This window comes from Phocoena phocoena, chromosome 4, assembly GCF_963924675.1.
Source record: "Phocoena phocoena chromosome 4, mPhoPho1.1, whole genome shotgun sequence".
Taxonomy (NCBI): Eukaryota; Metazoa; Chordata; class Mammalia; order Artiodactyla; family Phocoenidae; genus Phocoena; species Phocoena phocoena.
Window position 1 is genome coordinate 17,246,120 of NC_089222.1, and position 17,490 is coordinate 17,263,609.

Below are 17,490 nucleotides of genomic sequence, written 5' to 3' on the forward strand. Positions count from 1 at the left end.
AAGCAGGTTAAGGTCCAGTCCTCATTCCACGTGGGCCCAGGAGGAATGTGGGGCTAAGGAGCAGAGTCTTCTGGGGGCCGGCTCACAGCTCCCCTCTCCTCTGCAGCATCCTTCCTCAGCTCCTGGGACCAGATGGTCAACGGGAATGAGTGCTGGGCTGGGGGACGGTGAAGCAGCCTCTGGAGGGGCTGCTGGAATGGCCACGTGGCAGAGGGCGGAGGAGAGCAGGGAGTGGTTCGGAGTCCCCAAGGCACCACCTCCTTCAGATCAGTATCTCCACCATGTCCGACAAGTCCTGGACTCTGGATGTAGCAACAGAATCTGGAGAGATAAGAACACAGGCACATGCCAACGAGCATTACCACACTGCTCTTTTAAATCCTACCACGTTTGAAAGATAGGATCTATCTCCACCAACTTTTCCCAACTCAGCTGCCCAGGTCGCCATAACTTGGCCAACCTAAGCACAAAGCTCTGCTCCCTCTGGGCTCTCGGTCCAGACCACCAGCCTCCAGCGTGGAAGACACAGTTGTTTACAACTTGGAACTGGTCGGAGGGCTCGGAGGGAGGGTGGAGAGCCCCGAGGGAGGGAGGCTGCCGCATTCTTTTCATGCCTGTGGTTTTCCGAGATGGTGAGGCCAGGCAAATACGCAAAGGCTAATGTGGAAGGCAGCAAACACAGTAATGGCATCTTCTCAAATTTCTCCTTCCCGGATTCTTTTTAAACAAAGTCTCCTAACTTGAGTGGAAGGGTAACTCACCAAGCTCCATTATCTTAGATATTTAGACTGGCAATAAAAGACGACTTCCAAAGAGAAGATAAAGAGCCTCCCAGGTGGATCTGTCTGTAATCAGGGTTTTCAGTTCCCCTATTCATGCATCCAACCAGCTCTCATATGTACTGTGGTGGGCCTCACACCCCGCTCACCCATCCCTGTGCAGGGCTCCCTGTGGAGTGTGGGCAGTGAGTGGGGCCGGGTCTGGGAATAAAGGGTCAGGGGCCCCAATTCACACCCCAACATGCCCTCAGCCCCGCAGAGAAGTCGGGGGGTGGGGGGGGGAAGGGGACTTACCCAGCAAGGCTGTCCTCTGGCCACTGCTGCACCCCAGAAGGCCGTCGGGCTCCAGGCCCAGGCAGGCGGCGGCGCTGTCTGGGGGGCTGTCAGTCTGGGTGCTCCCATCCCTGCTCCCATGTTTGGCGTGGGCAGCTAGGGGAGCCTCGGCCACTGGCTCCTCCGCTGGGGCCCTGTCTGCTGGAAAGGCAGGAGGTTCACAGTTATTGCCTTGTCCATAAGATGGAGCCCCCAGGAAGAACACCCCTACTTAACTGTACCTATTAGGGATGCGAATTGCTCTTGATTTGCAAGAACTTCGATTACAACTAAACGCTCCTGTTTCCAAATGGGAATACCTATCAGGTTGGATTGGGTTCCAAAAACTTCGAGTAGAAGAGGCTTTCTTAAAGGGGTGTAGATTAAATCTTAAAACCAGTAGGGACTCTCAGATTTCTGTGGCATCTGCTTAGAAGGGGGAGTGGAAGGGCTGGCCCAGAAGGTACATCTGTACAGGGAGCTCTATTTTTACTTAGATGGTAAGTGGCTGGGGCCAGGGTGGTGGAATTTCCAGAGATGGGGGCTACAGCCTGCTTCTTCACACCAGGGGGACAGCTGTGGGCTGCAGGATCACTGGAGCCAGAGTATAAACCAGCTTCCCTGGGTGAGGGGCTGGGACGCCCTGGCTCCTCTGAGCCTCAGTTCTGAGGAAGGGCCTGAGGACACCCTAGCCTCTGCCTCTGCCGCTTACCGGCCTCCTCTCACCTGCAGCCAGCCGGGCAGGGGCATCCACCTGCCGCTCGCTGGAGGAGAGCCCTTGCCAGCCCTGGGCCCCTGCTGCTGCAGCCACGAAGATAGATGGCACCGACTTGGCGGGCCTCAGGGAGCCCTGGGTGGCCTTGCCAGGATCCTTCCTGGAGCGCTGCTGAAGGACCTTGATCACCGCATCCTTCTCCAGGATCTGGGCATGGAGCACCTTTAACCTGAGGGGTGAGAGGTCATGCTTGCATCTTCGGACCTACAGATCCAACAGCCCCCGTCCTTCCCGCCTTGTAGACGTTGGAGGGAAAGCCTTTCCTACAACCAGGCTGGGCTCTCCTGGCCTTGCAGCAGGGGCAGGAGGGGGCCTTCAGAAATGCCATCACAGCTCCGGAACTGGATGCTCTGAAAATTGCCCATGCGTGAAGTGCTGGGCCCTTCTCACACCAGCAAGCCCTTCTCACACCAGCAAAGGCAGGTCATCAAAGGGCAGGTTCTGGGTTCATCCAATAACAGCAATGGTACAATCCCTGTCCTGGAGGACCACCCCCAGGGCTGTTGACCAAACGGGCTCAGTCAACGTGCTTGTGCTTTTGAGCCAGGTATAGGTTAAATGGAAATCTTGTGGGGCCTCTGAAATTGTTTTTGGAGAGAAAATACTAGCTACCCCCAGGCCGGAGGCCTCGGCCACATTCCTTCTGGGGGTGGTACATGGTGTGGACTCAGTAGGAAAGTCTTGCTCTCTGATTTACATGGGGGAGGGGGAGGGGGAGGGGATAGAGTCCCAGAGCCTTGGATGGCATCCAACAGTGGGGTCTCCTGGGCAGACCAAGGACTTGGTTGGTACCTCTGGGAAAGAATACGTGTATGATGCCAGCTATGCCAAAAGCACGGGGGTCAGCTCAGAAGTAGGAGGGATTGTTAGGCCAGGTGGGGCGAGGGGTGTTTATCACGGATTAAGGACGGGGCAGGGACTTGACATCGCCACCCCGCTACCCCCACCCAGGTGCCCGGCCTGTAATGCCCAACCTGCTTTCCATCTCCTGATGCCTGTGGCCGCCGGTGAGCAGGCCCTCGTTGAAGCTGCTGCTGGGTGAGGGCTGGGGGGAGTGCCGGATGAGAGTGGTGTCGCGCTGGGCGGCAGCCGTGGCGGCCGCATCCATGGCAAACTGCCTCATGGCACGTTCCTCCAAATACTTCTGCTCCCACTTGGTCATGTCGGCCTCCAGTGCCAGGACCTGCTCCTCCTTCTCTCGTAGCTGCTCCGACAGCCGCAGGGCACTGAGCTCCGGGGACCCACCGCCGCTACCACCACCGGGGCTGCCTGCCTGTCTCTGCAGAGAGAGGAGCACCGTGGTCAGGGGCGGCAGCTGGGGCGTGTCGGCCACAGGTCTTTGCCTCCACAGGAGGACTCTCACCGAGCCTTGGGCTTGGTCAGCCTCCCCGTACACTCTTCGCAGCCCGCTTCCACCCAGAGACAAAGGGGAGGCGTGGGTCCCTGAACCCCCGCCCCAAATCCTGCGGCCAAGGGTGTGAGAAGATCAGGTCTGCCTTTGCATAGCGACCACATAAATTATCTTCCAATCCGGGAAAGGGGTGCAACTCAATGACACTGGGACAACTGGTGTAAACTAGGGCAGAACTGGGCAATCCAGGAGGTCTGGTCACCCTATCTCTGTGGGAAGGGTAAGGTTGGGAGTGGAGACAGAACCCTATCTGGTCTGTAAACACAAGAGCTATTCACACAGTCCAAAGTGAGGATAAAGACTCAGGATCTGGGCGACTATCTTCTCCCAGGATCCTGAGGAGACACACAAGAGGTGGCTAGTCTCCTCCATCAATGCTCCTGAGTGACTTTCTCTAGAGACCAAGTGTGCCAACCTGTGCTGCTGCTGAGGACAGAGGCCCAAGTCTTGAGTCCCCGAGGTCGGCACACGGCCCCGTGGCAAAGCCTCTGCTAAGACTGGTGGCTGGGAGGGGCCTTCAGCAAGGCCGGCACAGATCACCCTGGCTTTCCAAGGGGGCTTGGCCTGGATCTCAGCAGGGGCTCCCAAGCTGGCCTCCTCTGATGCTGCTCCAGTTCTGCCACCTCCGTGGGTCTTCCCAGCTCACCTGCTGCGCACGCAGGGCCTTGAGTTCCTGCTCCAGGCGCGTCCGCAGCCGTAGCTCCAGCTGCTCACGCTTCTCGCAGGCAGCCTGCAGCTGCCCCAGGGCCTGCTGCAGCCGCTCCACCTTCTCCACGTAGGCCTGCTTCTTCCGCAGCTCCTCCTCGGCTCGTGCCGCCCGGCCCTGGGCATTGCTCAGAGCCTGCTCCAGCAGCTCGGCCCGTCGCCGCTGGTCCTCGATGGCTCCGCGCAGCAGTGCCACCTCCCGCTCCAGCTTCTCCTGCTCCTGCTGCTGCTCGTAGCCTGCAGGGATGGAGAGGGGGGGCCTGGTCAGTGACGGCAGCCGCCTCGCTGGCCCCACGGAGCGCCCCCCACGTACTGGGCTCTGGGCTGACCACTGCAGCAGCACGACTGCATCTTATCCTCCCCACAACCTACGAGTTAGGTACCCTTATTAACCCCATTGCATGGGCCAGGAAACTGAGGCTCAGGTTAAGTCATGAGTAAATGAGAGTGCCAGGCCGGGGCCCTTGCAGTAGTCACTGGGCTACACTGCTCCTCTGCTGGGATATGGTCTTGCCAAGAGAGAGCCCCAAACACTGCCCACTTGTGCCAGGTGTCACCATTTCCAAAACACATTCACAGTTCCCCTCGAGCCTCACGGTGACACTAGAGACTGGACCCGGTAGGAACTGTGACGCCCATTTGCAGATGAGAAAAACGGAGGCTCAGGTGGACTGTCGTGTGGTCATCATTCAAGTGGAAGAATCAAGAAGAGGGGAAGACACCACCGTGTGCTGCCCCAGGAGCCAGGCACTTATACATCTTATTCCACCAAAGCCTCCAGTAACAGTCCCTTGAGGCAGGATTTGTGACCCCTCAACTTAAAGGGGAGGAAACATAGGAGGTGAATGGTGCTGCCAGGATGGGGACCCAAGTCAGCCTGCCTCTGACGGATTAGGCTGCTTGGCTGTGGTGTGAGGCCCTCACACCTAGAGGGCTGCCGAAGTGGGCTCCAGGGCTCACTCTGTGGACCCAGGTGCCCCTACCCGCAGAGTGTGTGGGCTGCCCGCCTTGCTGGAGGGCAGAGGCTCTGGGGCCTGCCTGGTGGACTCAAAGGCACTCTCTAGGGCAGCACTATCAGCACGGTGGAGTTTCCTGTCGTAACGGGCTGGTCCTACACCGTGCCCGCCAGTGCAGTAGCCACTAGGCATGCGGGGCTACTGAGCACTGGAAGCGTGGCTAGTGTGAGGGAAGAGCCGAATTCTTCATTTTATTTAATTTTAATTAATTTTGATCTTTGAGCCATCTTTAATCTTTATACCTATCACATAGGACAGTACAAGCTCTGGAACAGACGAGTGAAGGCTTGGGACCTGGCAGGCAGAAGGGAGGATTCATTTACTCAGGGCCCTGGGGCAGAGAGGGAGGACACAGGCGACTGACCCAGGTCAGCTCTGGTTCACGCTGGATTTCAGAAGGCTGGGTCCAGGCTGGCCTCATTCTTTGGGGTGGAGGGAAAAGATGGCAGAGCTCAGTAACACTGAAATTGAGCCTTTCATCCCAAGCTGGCCTGACCCCTGATGGAGTGGAGGGGGCAGGCGGGAGTGCTGACTGGGACTTTGGACCTGGAGGTAGTGACCCCATCCTGGGAGGCTTCACAGAGCCCAACAGCTTACAGAGTTTGCATCTCATCCCAGTCTATGATGCCCCCATCTTACAGCCTCAGAATCTGAGGCTCAGTGGGAAGAAACTGCCCAAGGGGGACAGGGCTGGGACAACCAGGCCTCAGGACTCAAGGTCAGCTCCCCAGGGAGGACAGGGCCTGACCTGAGCTGGAGGTCTGTATGGCTTGCCTAGTAGGAAAAGCAGATGGCACTGGCGATAGTGGCCACACTTCCCTACTAGTGTTGACTGACTCCAGAAAAAAGGTGAGATCAACCAGAGGCATCTTCTCTGGGAGTTCTGGTTTCCCCATGGCTATTGGGAGCAAGGAAGGGCTGCATGGCTTCCCTCAGCCCTTGGGGAGGATCCCCAGGACCCAGCCTTTGGCTTCCAGAAGTTCCTGCCACCTCCCACACCTCTAAGGCCCCGGCAGGGGCTGGGAAGTCTGAGACCTTGGCCATCCCCAGCCACCAGGATAAAACCCTGGGCCTGTCTGGCGGGCAGGGGGCGGGGGCGCTCCCAGGCGGGGTGGCCGCGTATCAGGGAGACAGGGCGAGGGGCCAAGGGCGAGCGAGCAGTGGAGGGAGCAGAAGGCCTTTTCCCCTGGGAAAGCGAGGCCCCACCGGCAGGTCCCAGTCCCTTTGTCCCAGTGTCCTCCCTCCTCCCGCAGTGCGGGCGGGCGGGGCGCGGGAGGGAGCGGCGGCGGCGGCAGCGGCGGCGGCGGCGGCGGGGGCGGCGGGGGCGGGGCGGGGCGCAGCGGAACAGCCCGGGCTCAGGAATGCCTGGCATCCAGGTCACCCGCCGCTGCCAGATTAATGGCTCCAGCCCGGAGCCAAGAACAGCCTGGCGCTCGCTCCCCGGGGAGCGGAAACGCCTCCAGGCCGGTCTCCCCCTTCGCCCCTCCCCTGTCCGCTCCCAGAAACCCGCCGGTGACTTCCTTTCTTTGGCAGAGCCCGGCCCCCAAAGTCGGCCCTCTGCAATGGGCGCCCCATTCTGCCCCCTTCCAGAAACCCGCCCTCCCCGGACTCCAAACGGGACCCCCGGGGCCGTCCCCTCCCCACCTCCCAGAGACCCTAAGTCATCGCCTCCCGCCAGTACAGCCCCGCCTGCCCCCTGCCCACCCCTACCCCCCAGCCCTTCAGTGCTGGGCTCCGGTCGGCCCTGTCCAGGGCCGAGCCCTCCTTGAGGAGGGAGGTGCTGCCAGCAGAGCTCAGCCCTCAAGCTGCTCCTCCACTTCTGGACACCCCCTAAGTATCCAGCTTCATAACAGCAGGCTTTCTGATTGTGTTCCTCCTTCCTCGAAGCCACCCTCGCCCGGACACCAGCCGCCCCCACTCCACTCCTTTGCAAACACCCTAACACCACTATAGCACGTAGTAAGAGCATACAGGAGGAGTTTAATAAATAACTGCCTCTCTGTCTCTTCTGACTGCTGCAGCTTCTTCTTACTGCTGAGCTCGGGGCTCCCTTTGTCCTCCCCCTTCCCCCAAACTCCCTGCTCGAACCTCCACTTGAGCTATCCTGCTGCTTCTTCACCTGTGGCCTGCTCCCCACCCTGCTACCCCACAGAGCCCCTCTCTCAGGCTGCTGGGGACCTCTCCTCATCTCGCCTCTGGGGCCAGGCCACCCTTGTTGCCTGAAACCCGGGGTGGGAAGACCCTGCTCCTTCCTCAAGCTCACTGCCTCTCTTGACCTCCCTGCCCTGGCACCTTCCTGACCTGTTCCTGCTGTGCTCCACGCCGGCCAGGGGCTCAGCACAGCCGTGCTAGTGAACAAATGAGTGACTGAACGGATGAGTCAACAATGAGCTCATCTGTTCTTCAAGAAGCCTCTGACCACCCTCTTTAGGGGAGCCTCCTGAGCCCCTTCTTTGGGCTGCCCTGTTGGTTACGCCCCATTTTTGGCTGGTGCCTCCACCTGTTATGGCCCAGCCTCACCATGCTCTCCAGCTTCCCGCATTCCTCCGGGCACCCCCTGGGAGACTCAGGCTCTTCCTCCTCTCTCATCTCACCTGTCTCCAAGGCTCTCTGGCCTCCCCCATGCTTCTGAAGGACACCGAACCGATGGTCAGCACCACAGCTCAGCAAACCACAGCTCCCCAGCTATCCCTCTGGATCCACTGATTTCCCCAATACACAGAGAACCAGATCTTTTTCCTCTTCAGAAACTACCCCTCCCCCAGGTCTAGTCCACTGCTGGGTGTGTAGTAGACATTCAGTAAACCCAAGCTCCAAGCACTGCTTTGATAGAGGAGGCCGATCCTCCCTGTGCTGAGGGGCTGTCCTGGCCACACCTCTGGCCAGGCTCCTGAGTGGGACCCCTACTCACTTTGAGCCAGCAACTTGGCCACCATGTCCTGACTGCCTGCCTGCGCTTCCTGTGTCTTGCTTGCCAGGCGCCGGTTTGCAGATTCCAATCTCTCTGTTTCAAATAAAGAAAAGAGGTTTTAAGGAAAAATGTTTGAATACAGGTGAAGCCGCCTGCTGGGGTGTCCCCTCGGTCCTATCTGTCGGGCTGCATTCTCCAAGTTGGGGGTGGGCTCATAGGGAAGCTCCAGGTCATCCTGGGCTGCATGGGTGGGAGCTCCATGAGGGGCCCTAAGGTCTAGAACACAGAGACAAGACTCCCCAAGGAGTCTCAGCCTAGTCTCCTTTGAGTCGATTTACACTATTATTGCAGAGGACAGATTCTGAATTATTCCCTAGAACAGCGGGATCAAGCTGTCCGCAGGCACTCCCCACCCCTCCACCTGGGTAAGCCGTCCTCACCTCTCAGATCCCGGTTGAAGTCCTGCAGCCGTCTCATCTCACTGTCCATCTTGTTCCGCATAGTCTTCTCCAGGGCCTCCCGCTTGGAAGAGGCCCTCGTCAGGCTCTCGTGGGCCTCAGAGAGCCGCTGGATTTCGCTCTCCAGCTGCAAGAGGCAGACAGCAGAGCTGAAGGAAGGGGATAGCTCCCAGGGAGGGAGTGGCATCAAGGTCCCCTCCACAGACCCCGGCTGATCTGCTATTCTCCATCAGAAAGGGTGAGAGAGAAGAGGATCAAAAGCCACAGCAAAAAAATCACCTAGTTCTGGTGGGACGGGCTGCAGCCTGTAGCCTCTAGAGGTGGACCAGACTGCTGGAACAGGCAAGCGAGGGTCCCTTCAACTGTCCCAAGGTCCTGAGCAAACCCAAGGCCAGGTTCTCTGGAAGTGGCTGCCTGCAGCGTGACTAAGTGCAGCTTTCTGGGGCCCACTGTCCAGAAAGAAGCATCTTCCTTTTGTCTGGCTTCTACTGAGAAATCTGAGCACAATGGGCCCAGGAGTGGGCACTCAGACTCCAACCACGGTCTGGAGGGTGGACTTATCTTGGACACCACAGGATGGCCTCGGGAGGCCTGGGGCCACCTGCTAAGGCTGAGCGCACAGCTGGTAACCCTTCACTAAGAAGGGAGCACCAGACCCCAGCCTGAGCCGCCCCTGCTTGGAGGATTTGCCTCTCCAGCCACCGCCATCCACCCCAGAGGGCCAGCCTGGCCCTGGCTGCCCCTCCCACTTGGCGGCTGGCAGGTTCCGCACGTGCTCTTCGCTGGCCTGTGATTCCAATAAGTCGCTCGTTTTTTCCAAGAGGAGGGGCTTCCTCTGTGGCCAGGGCTGGCCTGGAACAGACTTGCTGTTGTGTGGGGGATACAAAGGGCTCTCTGTGGGAGGTGTCCATGGGAGGGGGTGTGTGCAGGGGAAGGGTGTGAGTGTGAGGGAGCCGTGAATGGGCTCTTTCTAATCACCATTGGGCAGCAACAGCTCATGCTCCAGGCCTGCTGTGCCAGCTGCTCCCCAGCTGTCTGGAGTCAGCCAGGGAGGGTGCACGAGGGATGGGGGCGGGGGCTGAGGGACGGCTGAGAAGCCCAGCCAGGCCAGCCCCGTCGGGGTCCCTTCTTCCCCCTGCCCCTCCGAGGCCCCAGCAGGGCCTACCTTCTCGATGCGGCCGGCCTTCTCCGCCGAGCTCTCCAGCTCCCTCTTCAGCCTCTCGTTGTCCCTCTGCAGCCTGGCATTCTCCCTCAGCACAGTCTCCATCTGGGCCAGGTGGGCACTGCCCGAGGAGGCCTGGGTGCTTGCTGGGGCCTCCAACCCTGGTAGGCTGAGGGAGCCTAGCAGGCCCTGGCTGAGGGGAGCCGGGGATGGGGGCGGGGGGTGCTCCTGGGGCTGCTGCAGGTACTGGTACTGCTGCCGCTGCTGGAGGAACACAGGGGGCACCTGGGCCTGCAGGATCCTGGGGAACAGAAGAGTAGGTGCTCAGAGACCGAGAAGCCACCCCGAGTCGCCCCAGCCTTCTTGGGCAGACAGCCTCCCCACAGCGTGAGGCAGCGACTGGTGGGGAAGGCCTTTCCACATGGCGTCCCCAAGACCTTCAAGGGCCAGGGGAGCAGGGCTGGAGGGGATTAACATGAGCATGTTTATTTCATGCCCAGCCTCACTGTGGCCGAGGCCCTGGGGATCAGCCTGAGCAGTCCTAGCAACCCGAGCTAAAGAAGAGATCTTGAAAAGTGCACTCCTGACCCTTCTCATCAATAGAAGGCTCTTTCTGAGTGTGGAGGTCACATCCATCATGACTGAACACACAAACTTCCAGGCCCCTGGGCCACTTGGTGTCTGTTCTGGCCCCTGGTGTCAGGCCCTGCGCTCACACGCACTTCTTCTCCCTCCTATTTTGGGTCCCGTCACCCCTTGAAGAAACATTTTTAGAAGACTGCGGCTAAGGTTAGAGCGGCGAGACAGATGTCAGGGGTAGAGTCTGGGCTCCAGAGTCTGACAAAATAGGCATTCAAACTCCGGCTCCAGTGTTTAAGCCCATGGTGCGGCAGGACTCTACTTAATCATGAAAGTAAGGTTCTCAGCCTCAAGGGGGTTTGTGAGGGCTACATTTGCCTGGCAGAGTGCTGGGCCTGCAGTGGGCGTTCCCACAATGACGGCCCATCCTCCGTCTCTCCTAGTGGAGACCGCAGCGTACTCTCTGCTCAAAGAGTAAATGTGACCCAAACACTGGATTTTCTGGGGCGTAGTGGTTGCCTCAGGACTATGACAATAGCCTGAGTTTAGGGACAATGTCCTACTGGTATAACGTCAGCCTTAGGGCCCCACATCAAGGGAAGGAGCAGAGTAAGAGGCCTGTGGGGTCACAGAGCCTTTCTGGGGCCTTGTGGCTCTAAGTGTAAAAGAGGTGATGGCCTCAGTTTCACCAGGAACTTTCCCAAGTCCCAGACGCCCCACATGAGTCCATCACCTCAGCACTTATGCCTGCCCTTCCCCTCATCCCTCCCCTTCATCCTTCCCCCTCCAGACTCCGGGCTCCCCTGCCCCTCTTATGACCCTAGGCTATAAGAACAGTCCCTGCCCCCAGTTCCCAGAAAGCAAGTCTCATCGGATCAGCCAAAGGAGAGGCTGGCAGATGTATTTCTCTTACTGCCCAAGGTAGAGCTTCCAGTGAGAGCTGAGAGTCCCCATTGGAATGTGCAAACTCTCCCTGTGCTGCTAAATGTGGCATCTTGGGGTTGCTTCTTGAACTTGCTCCCCCTGCCCTGGGCCAGGCAGACACAAATGGCATTCTTTGGGGATGACTTGGCTCCAAGAAAGAATACAGCCTCCTTTCCTTCACACTTGCTCTCCCTTCCCCTTGTTCGCCCCTCCCCCTCCCTCTTATTTTGTTCTCCTGCAAACAGTCTACTTCCTTTCCACGATATTATCTTTTCCTGACAGGGCTCAATAAGGCTGGTCCAAGAGAAGAAACCACGACTCAGCTTCCGAAACTCCCAGGACGGAGCCCTGAGAAAGGAGATAAGGTAGGGGGGCCTGGGAGGTGGAGGGTGGCGAAAACCCACAGGCTCCATCTTCTGGTCCCTTCATTCCAAGCTATCACGTCACTCATTTCTCGAGAGCTAAGAAAGCCATCTTTCCCGGGAAAGGGCACACAGTGGGAAAGTGGGTGACTAAATGAGGACTCAGCAGGCACGAAAAGAACCAGACTTGGACCTTGGGCCATCAGAGGAAGAGGGAGTCTGCAAACCTTCAGGCTCCTCTGGTGGGGCTTCCTGGACCCCTATGCGGGGGAGATGCAGGGCGTGTGAAAAGGGCGTGTGTCAGCTTCTCAGGAGAAGGTGCGGGGCCAAGCGATAGCCTCATTTCTAGGAACCCTATTTCTGCCAACTATCTGGGCGTCCTGCCCCTCCCGGGAATCCCTGCTTCCATTCTAGCCTCTAGAATCCATTCTCTACATGCAGCAGAGGAACCGTTTTAAAAAGGCAAGCCAAATCGCATCCTCTAAAGGCTTCCCTTCACACTGAGAATCAAACACTAAGCCCTCCCCCCAGCAGCCTCTCCGGAGCCTCCACAGAAAGGGGCTCACCTGGACCAAGAATCCTCTCCTACTCCAGGCTCCAGCCACATGGACCACACAGAAAAACATGAAAGGAAATGAATGGTAGGGACAGGGCAGCTCCCGCCCTGGTGCAGGAGCGGGGAGAGGTCCCTAAGGAGGCCATCTGGTCCTTTCTTCCTGCCTACAGTTAGGAATGCCTCCCAGTAATCACAGAAAGCAAACATGTCCACTTGTTCTTAGAAATCTCCAGAGAAGGAGGTTCCACCTTCTTCCCACTTAACTTGGAAACAGCTTGGCAATGATTCCCAACCCTTGTCTTTGCAAGTTCTTTCTGAAACCCAACCTTTAACCCCCTGCTGTAATTCATAGCCTCTGAAAACCCTAGTTACTCAACTGCTACAGACAATTAGACAATGGTGTCCACCTCCAAATTAAAGCAAGGGATGCCGCTAAGTTCTCATGTGACCCTGGCTAAATCCCTCTTTCCTTCCAGCATTAGCTCCCATCTCGGGAGGGAGAGGGTATCATCGGCCTTCCTCTGGAGCTCGCCAGGATTCTGGAGGCTCTTCACCCTGGGAGAACTACGCTGGAAGCCAAGAGCTTGAAGACCGAGGTGGGCAGTTACCTTACTTCCGCATGCTGGAAGTGCGGGCTGCCACGGGTGCGGTACCGCGGGTCGGTGACAGCGGAGGTGGTCTCATGAGCTAGCACGATGTGTGGGTACTGAGGTGGAGGTCCGCGGGGCTCCGGGCCCTCTGCAGGGGCGCCCCTGGGCAGGGGTCCCTGCTGGTTGCGGGCCAGCTGGGGGAAGCTGTGGGAGGCGCTCATGTGGCTGGGGGTACGGGCCCCGTTCCTCTCCAGGGACAGCTGCAGGAGCCGCTCGCTCAGGGAGCGCACGTGCCCGTGCCTCAGCTCACGCAGGGCCTCATCCTGCCTCCGAATGCCACCCGGGGCCCCGTGGGGATCCCGGTCCCCCATATGTGGCTGGGGCCCCGCCTGCTGGGCCGCATAGTACTGCGAGTGGGCTTTGGCCTCCTCATAGGTGGGCAGCTCCTCGCCCTTGCCAGGCTGTGGGCACAGCCGGTAGAGGCTGTTCTCTGCCAGGTGGGTCTCGGTGCCCTGGTGCTCCTGGCCCTGGGGCTCCTGCCTTGTGGCCTGCTGCAGCACCTGACTGTCCTCGGGGGCCACGATCTCCAGGGGGGCCTGGGGGCTCCCTGTGCCCCCAGCCCCAGCCCCACCCCGTAGGGCCTGCTGCTGGATGGCCAGCAGCGTGCGGGTCTCGGTCAGGTTGCCATAGCGCAGCTGCTCCTGGATGAGGCGGTGCAGGACCGTACCCGAGGAGTCTTCCAGTGTCCTCATGCTTCCTGGGCTTGCACACAACCGCCTGGACAAAGGCCAGCAGCACCTGGCCCCAGAGCACCTGGGAGGAGAGAAAGAAGACCACTCAGTGGGAGCACATGGGAAAGGGGGGGACTTTCCATTACTGTCTGGTCAAAGGCATGATGGTAAAGAGCAAGGCTATGGAGGGGCACACAAGCCTGGGTTCAACTGCCAATGCCGCCATCTACTGATTAAGGCAAGTCACTTAACTTCTGAGCCTCCGTTTCTCCATCGGAAATATGAAAGAATAATGCTAGCCTCACAGAGTTGAGAATTAAAACAGGCAATGGCTGTTGAGCTCCTGGTGTACTGTAAATCCCTGGCAAAGGACTGCCATTATAATCATATTCATGGAGACTTACTGTGCCTAGAGAAAAACACCAATAACCTAGACACCAGGAACCTTGGCCTCCTGCAGTCAGCTTCCCATCAAAGAGCCTGATGAGTGACTCTAGCGCAGGCCTAATTCAGCTCTAACCACTGAGCCTTCCAGTCCAGGGGTGGACAGGGCCCCAGTTTATTGGCAGGTGATAAAGAATGATTCCAGCCTGGTAGACGCCCTAGGCAAACAGCCCCCAGGACCGTCTAGGATGAAGCATGCCTTGGCACAGCTAACTCACCACCCTTTACTCTGCTGAGCCCTCCCTGTTATGGCAGTCACTCTGCAAGGTGAACAGGAAGAAGGAAGAAATGCATCTGGATTGGTGAATAAGGGATGAAAGAAGAGAGACTATAATAGGACAATGGTTTTGTGAGATGAGGCAAAAAGGTGCCACCCATCAAGGTTTGTGGGCCAGTCACATAGTCTGTACGCTGACAGTAAGTTCACACGTGCTCCAGGTAAAAAGAAAGGGTGGCACGATGTCTTCGATTTTATGATTACCACCCCCAGCTACACACACACTTGCTCCTTGGATGTGCCCTGATGGCCCTCTAGGCACGCAGGGGATGATGGGCCATCAGCATCTTGACATCGGTAACACCACTTGAGCCGACTGAAGAAGTAAGGGAGCGAGCGGGGAGGCTCTTGGCTGCAGGAACCTGGGGCTGGGGGCTCTGCGCCTAAACTGCAGGGAGATAGTATCTCCTGCGGAAGGTGTTCCCTTCTGAGCCTGGGCTCCCAGTGGCTCATGGCCTGGCAGGCTGCCCACCTCACCCAGCTTCCTTTCCACAGCCTCCTCTACCACAGACCTCCAAACTGGGATTCAGGGAAGATCAAACAAAACCCACACCTCCGGAGGTCCTGTGTGCACGGGAGGAGGACAGTAGGAGGAACGCAGCCCCTCCTCTGCCCCAAAACTAGCCCCAGTGCCCTGCTCAAGTTAGGGCTTGGCCAACTGGCAGAGCAGCCATTCCACTCCCTCCTCCCAGCTGCCCAAAACCGGGGAGAGGGAGATGCGTCTGGAGGGTACTCTGTATTCATCCTTCCTGGCACCCCCTCATTCCCCCCGCCCCAAACACACAAGGAGGGGAGATGCAAGACTCTAGAGCTACCCGAGGCAAAACAAACCTGAATCAATTCTCCCTAGCGTTTCATCCACCGGGCATTCCTAAGTTAATCACTGTCTGGGCTGACTGCAGCCGAGGAGGACCGGAGAATGCTGCTTTCCAGACAGATTCCAGGCCCTCTCCCCACCAACAGTGTGCCTGGGTGCAGGGAACACCTCCCGCGCCTCTCATCCCGCGTTTGTCCCGGTCAAGACCCTCGGATGCACATCCTTTCAGCTGAGCCGTTACTAAAATCTGCGCCCGCGACCCGGGCCGTGCACCCCTGCTGCACTAGCGCGCCCAGGTCTTTGAAACACCCTCTTCTAAGCAAGCACGCAACTCCGGCCTTTGCCTGGGCTCACGCTCGCCTAAGGAACCAAAGCGAGGGTCTCTAGTCAGACCGCACCTCATCCCGCCCTACCCGGACTCCTGGCTGACTACGAGCACCCGGTGGCCGCCGCTGCGCCGGGAGCTGGGTGGACGACGGTAGCCCGTGGTCCGGCGAGGTCTTTAAGCGTCGTGGAGCCGCCTCCCTCCCTCCCTCCCGAGCCCTCTTTGTTTTCCAAATGCTCCAGCGCTGACGTCAGCGGGCTGGACGGCAAGCTGCATTCTTTCTAAGTGAGAGCCGGACCGTGGCTCAAGAGAGGATTTTCCAAGGAAGACAAAGAGGAATTCTTGGGCTAGTTGGGGGGCAAAGACACCTGTAACCCCTACCTAACCAAATCAGCCCCCAGGGCGCTGCAAACTGAGCTCCAAGCGGCGTCTTCCGCCCAGATCCGCATCCCCTGGCATCCCCTCTTCCCGACCCGCGACCCCAAACACCCACTACGTTCTCCCTAGAGGCTGCACCCCTCCTCCAGCCCCAGCAGACCCGCGCGCCTTCGAGAGACACCCCCGGGCGGAGCGGTCCTTGCCCTGCTTCGCGGCTGCCGGGAAAGGCGCGCTGTGCCTTGGAGGACGCTGGGTCCGCTCCGCTCCCGCTCCCGGAAAAGCCCAGGCTGCGGCGGGGCTCGGGCTTCGGCTGGGGCGAGTCTCTGCGGTCCCGCGCGCTCCCCAAAGCGCCGAGCGGCCTTCCTTACCGCAGCGGCCCGCGGGTGCTCGGCGCTGTCAGACCCGACGACCCGGCCTGGCCCGGCTCGGCTCAGCGCGGCGGCTGAGGTGTGCTCTCGGCCGTGGCGCCGACGCTCTGGCCGCTTGGGCCCCAGCACGCAGCCCCAGGGTCGGCCAGCGCCGGAGGCGGCTGCTATGCCAGGAATGTGAGAGTTTCAGGTTCCCCCTCGGGATCAAAGCGAACCACAAATAACCTCGCAGCGCGCCGCCCTCCTCCGCCCTCCGCCTCCTCCCACCCCCTCCTCCCCGCCCCCGCCTTCCTCCGGGGAGGCGGCGCTGAGGACCCGGAGGCCGCGGCCTCCTGGACTCGCGGCGACCCTTCCCGGCTTGCACCCCCCTGCTCTGCCTTCGGAGCTGCTGGGGACTGAGTCCAACTTGGCCCCTGACCTCCTCCAACCACGTCCCTGCCTTCCTCTCTCTGCCAGCTCCATTGGCCGGACGACACAGAGGGCTATACATCGCATGTCCCCGAGGGACTCTGGGTGTTGCTTCGGGACGTGGTTGGGGGTGAGGGGGCTTGGGGGGTGTGTGTGTGTGTGTGTGTGTGTGTGTGTGTGTGTGTGTGTGTGTGTGTGTGTGTGTGTGTGTGTGTGTGTGTGTGTGTGTTGTGTACGGGGAGGGAGGACTGCAAAGATGTCCCCATCTGCGCGGCTTGAACCTTGCCCCCGGGGAAGAGATGACTCTTGCTTCCAGCCCTAAGCCTCGCTGGTTGTCGCTGGCGGCAACCTTCGAATTGCACTTTTCTTGTTTACAAACACCTTCGCCAGCTCTTTTCGGATCTGTCTCTTCAGGAAGGGTGAATCTGGGTTGAAAAACCTGGTTAATTTGATCCACTTAACTAGCTGAATCACCCGCCGCCAGGCGCTTTGTCCAGTTCTTCCCGAAGAAGTTAGTAAGGAGCAGCCCTTTACGGAAAGCGCGCACCGTGCTTCTTGGGCCTGGTCCTCCCATCCAGCCCTTCCAGTTATCCTCCCAGGGATTTCTGTTATCACCCGTGTTTTATAAATTAGGGGTCACACAGAGAGTAAGTGATGAAGCCAGGTAGCCAGCGGGCTGTGGGTTCTCATTCCCAGAACTTTTCCGCAGCCACCAGAATCCAGGTTCCCTAGGTGGACAGGGAAGGCCCTGGGAGCCCTCCTCTCTTCATCTGCCCTCTCTCTGTTCTGGTTTCTTCATTTCCATCCACAACCCTGCCAGCCAGGAGCCCTCCCTTGTGTCCACTTCTGCTGCTTCTGCTGTTCCCCCTCTGGATGGAATTCTGGCCTCTGCCCCTGGGACCCTTCCTCCCCAGCCTTTGCACTAGGCTGGTCCATCTGTGCCGGTGGAAACCCCCATTTCTGAAAGCCTGCTCTGACAGATCCTCCTGGACCCTCACCACACTGGGCCTCTCAACACCTCCATGTGTGAGGCCCAGGCCCCTGTCCATCCTGAGAATGAGGGCTGACTTCCAGCCCTGACTGGGTCCTCTGCACCTCCCCTCACGGTGGAGTTTGCAATTGCGAGATTCACTGGAAGGGACTGGGACAAAAAACTTGGTAAGTTCAAAGAGCTGTTTACTAGCCAGGGACATTGTTAATTT

At 59.0% G+C, this 17,490-nt stretch overlaps 1 protein-coding gene across 3 annotated transcripts; it reads right to left on the bottom strand.

Annotated features, from left to right (window-relative positions):
- Nucleotides 1-262: 262 nt before the first annotated feature.
- Nucleotides 263-16,055, bottom strand: AMOTL2 (angiomotin like 2). 3 transcript variants are annotated; one of them, XM_065876249.1, is made up of 10 exons: nucleotides 15,881-16,055; nucleotides 12,559-13,353; nucleotides 9,533-9,830; nucleotides 8,350-8,494; nucleotides 7,910-8,002; nucleotides 3,924-4,219; nucleotides 2,841-3,145; nucleotides 1,818-2,035; nucleotides 1,074-1,253; nucleotides 263-321 (listed from the first exon to the last, which is right to left on the bottom strand). In XM_065876249.1, the coding sequence occupies exons 2-10, from the start codon at nucleotides 13,290-13,292 to the stop codon at nucleotides 263-265; spliced, it is 2,328 nt and encodes a 775-aa protein (XP_065732321.1). In that variant the 5' UTR covers nucleotides 13,293-13,353; nucleotides 15,881-16,055. The 3 variants fall into 3 exon arrangements, with proteins under 3 accessions (XP_065732321.1, XP_065732322.1, XP_065732320.1); XM_065876250.1 differs by having other exon boundaries at nucleotides 1,074-1,250; nucleotides 2,841-3,139; nucleotides 15,881-15,980; XM_065876248.1 differs by lacking the exon at nucleotides 15,881-16,055 and having other exon boundaries at nucleotides 1,074-1,250; nucleotides 12,559-13,292.
- Between the last annotated feature and the right edge of the window lie 1,435 nt (nucleotides 16,056-17,490).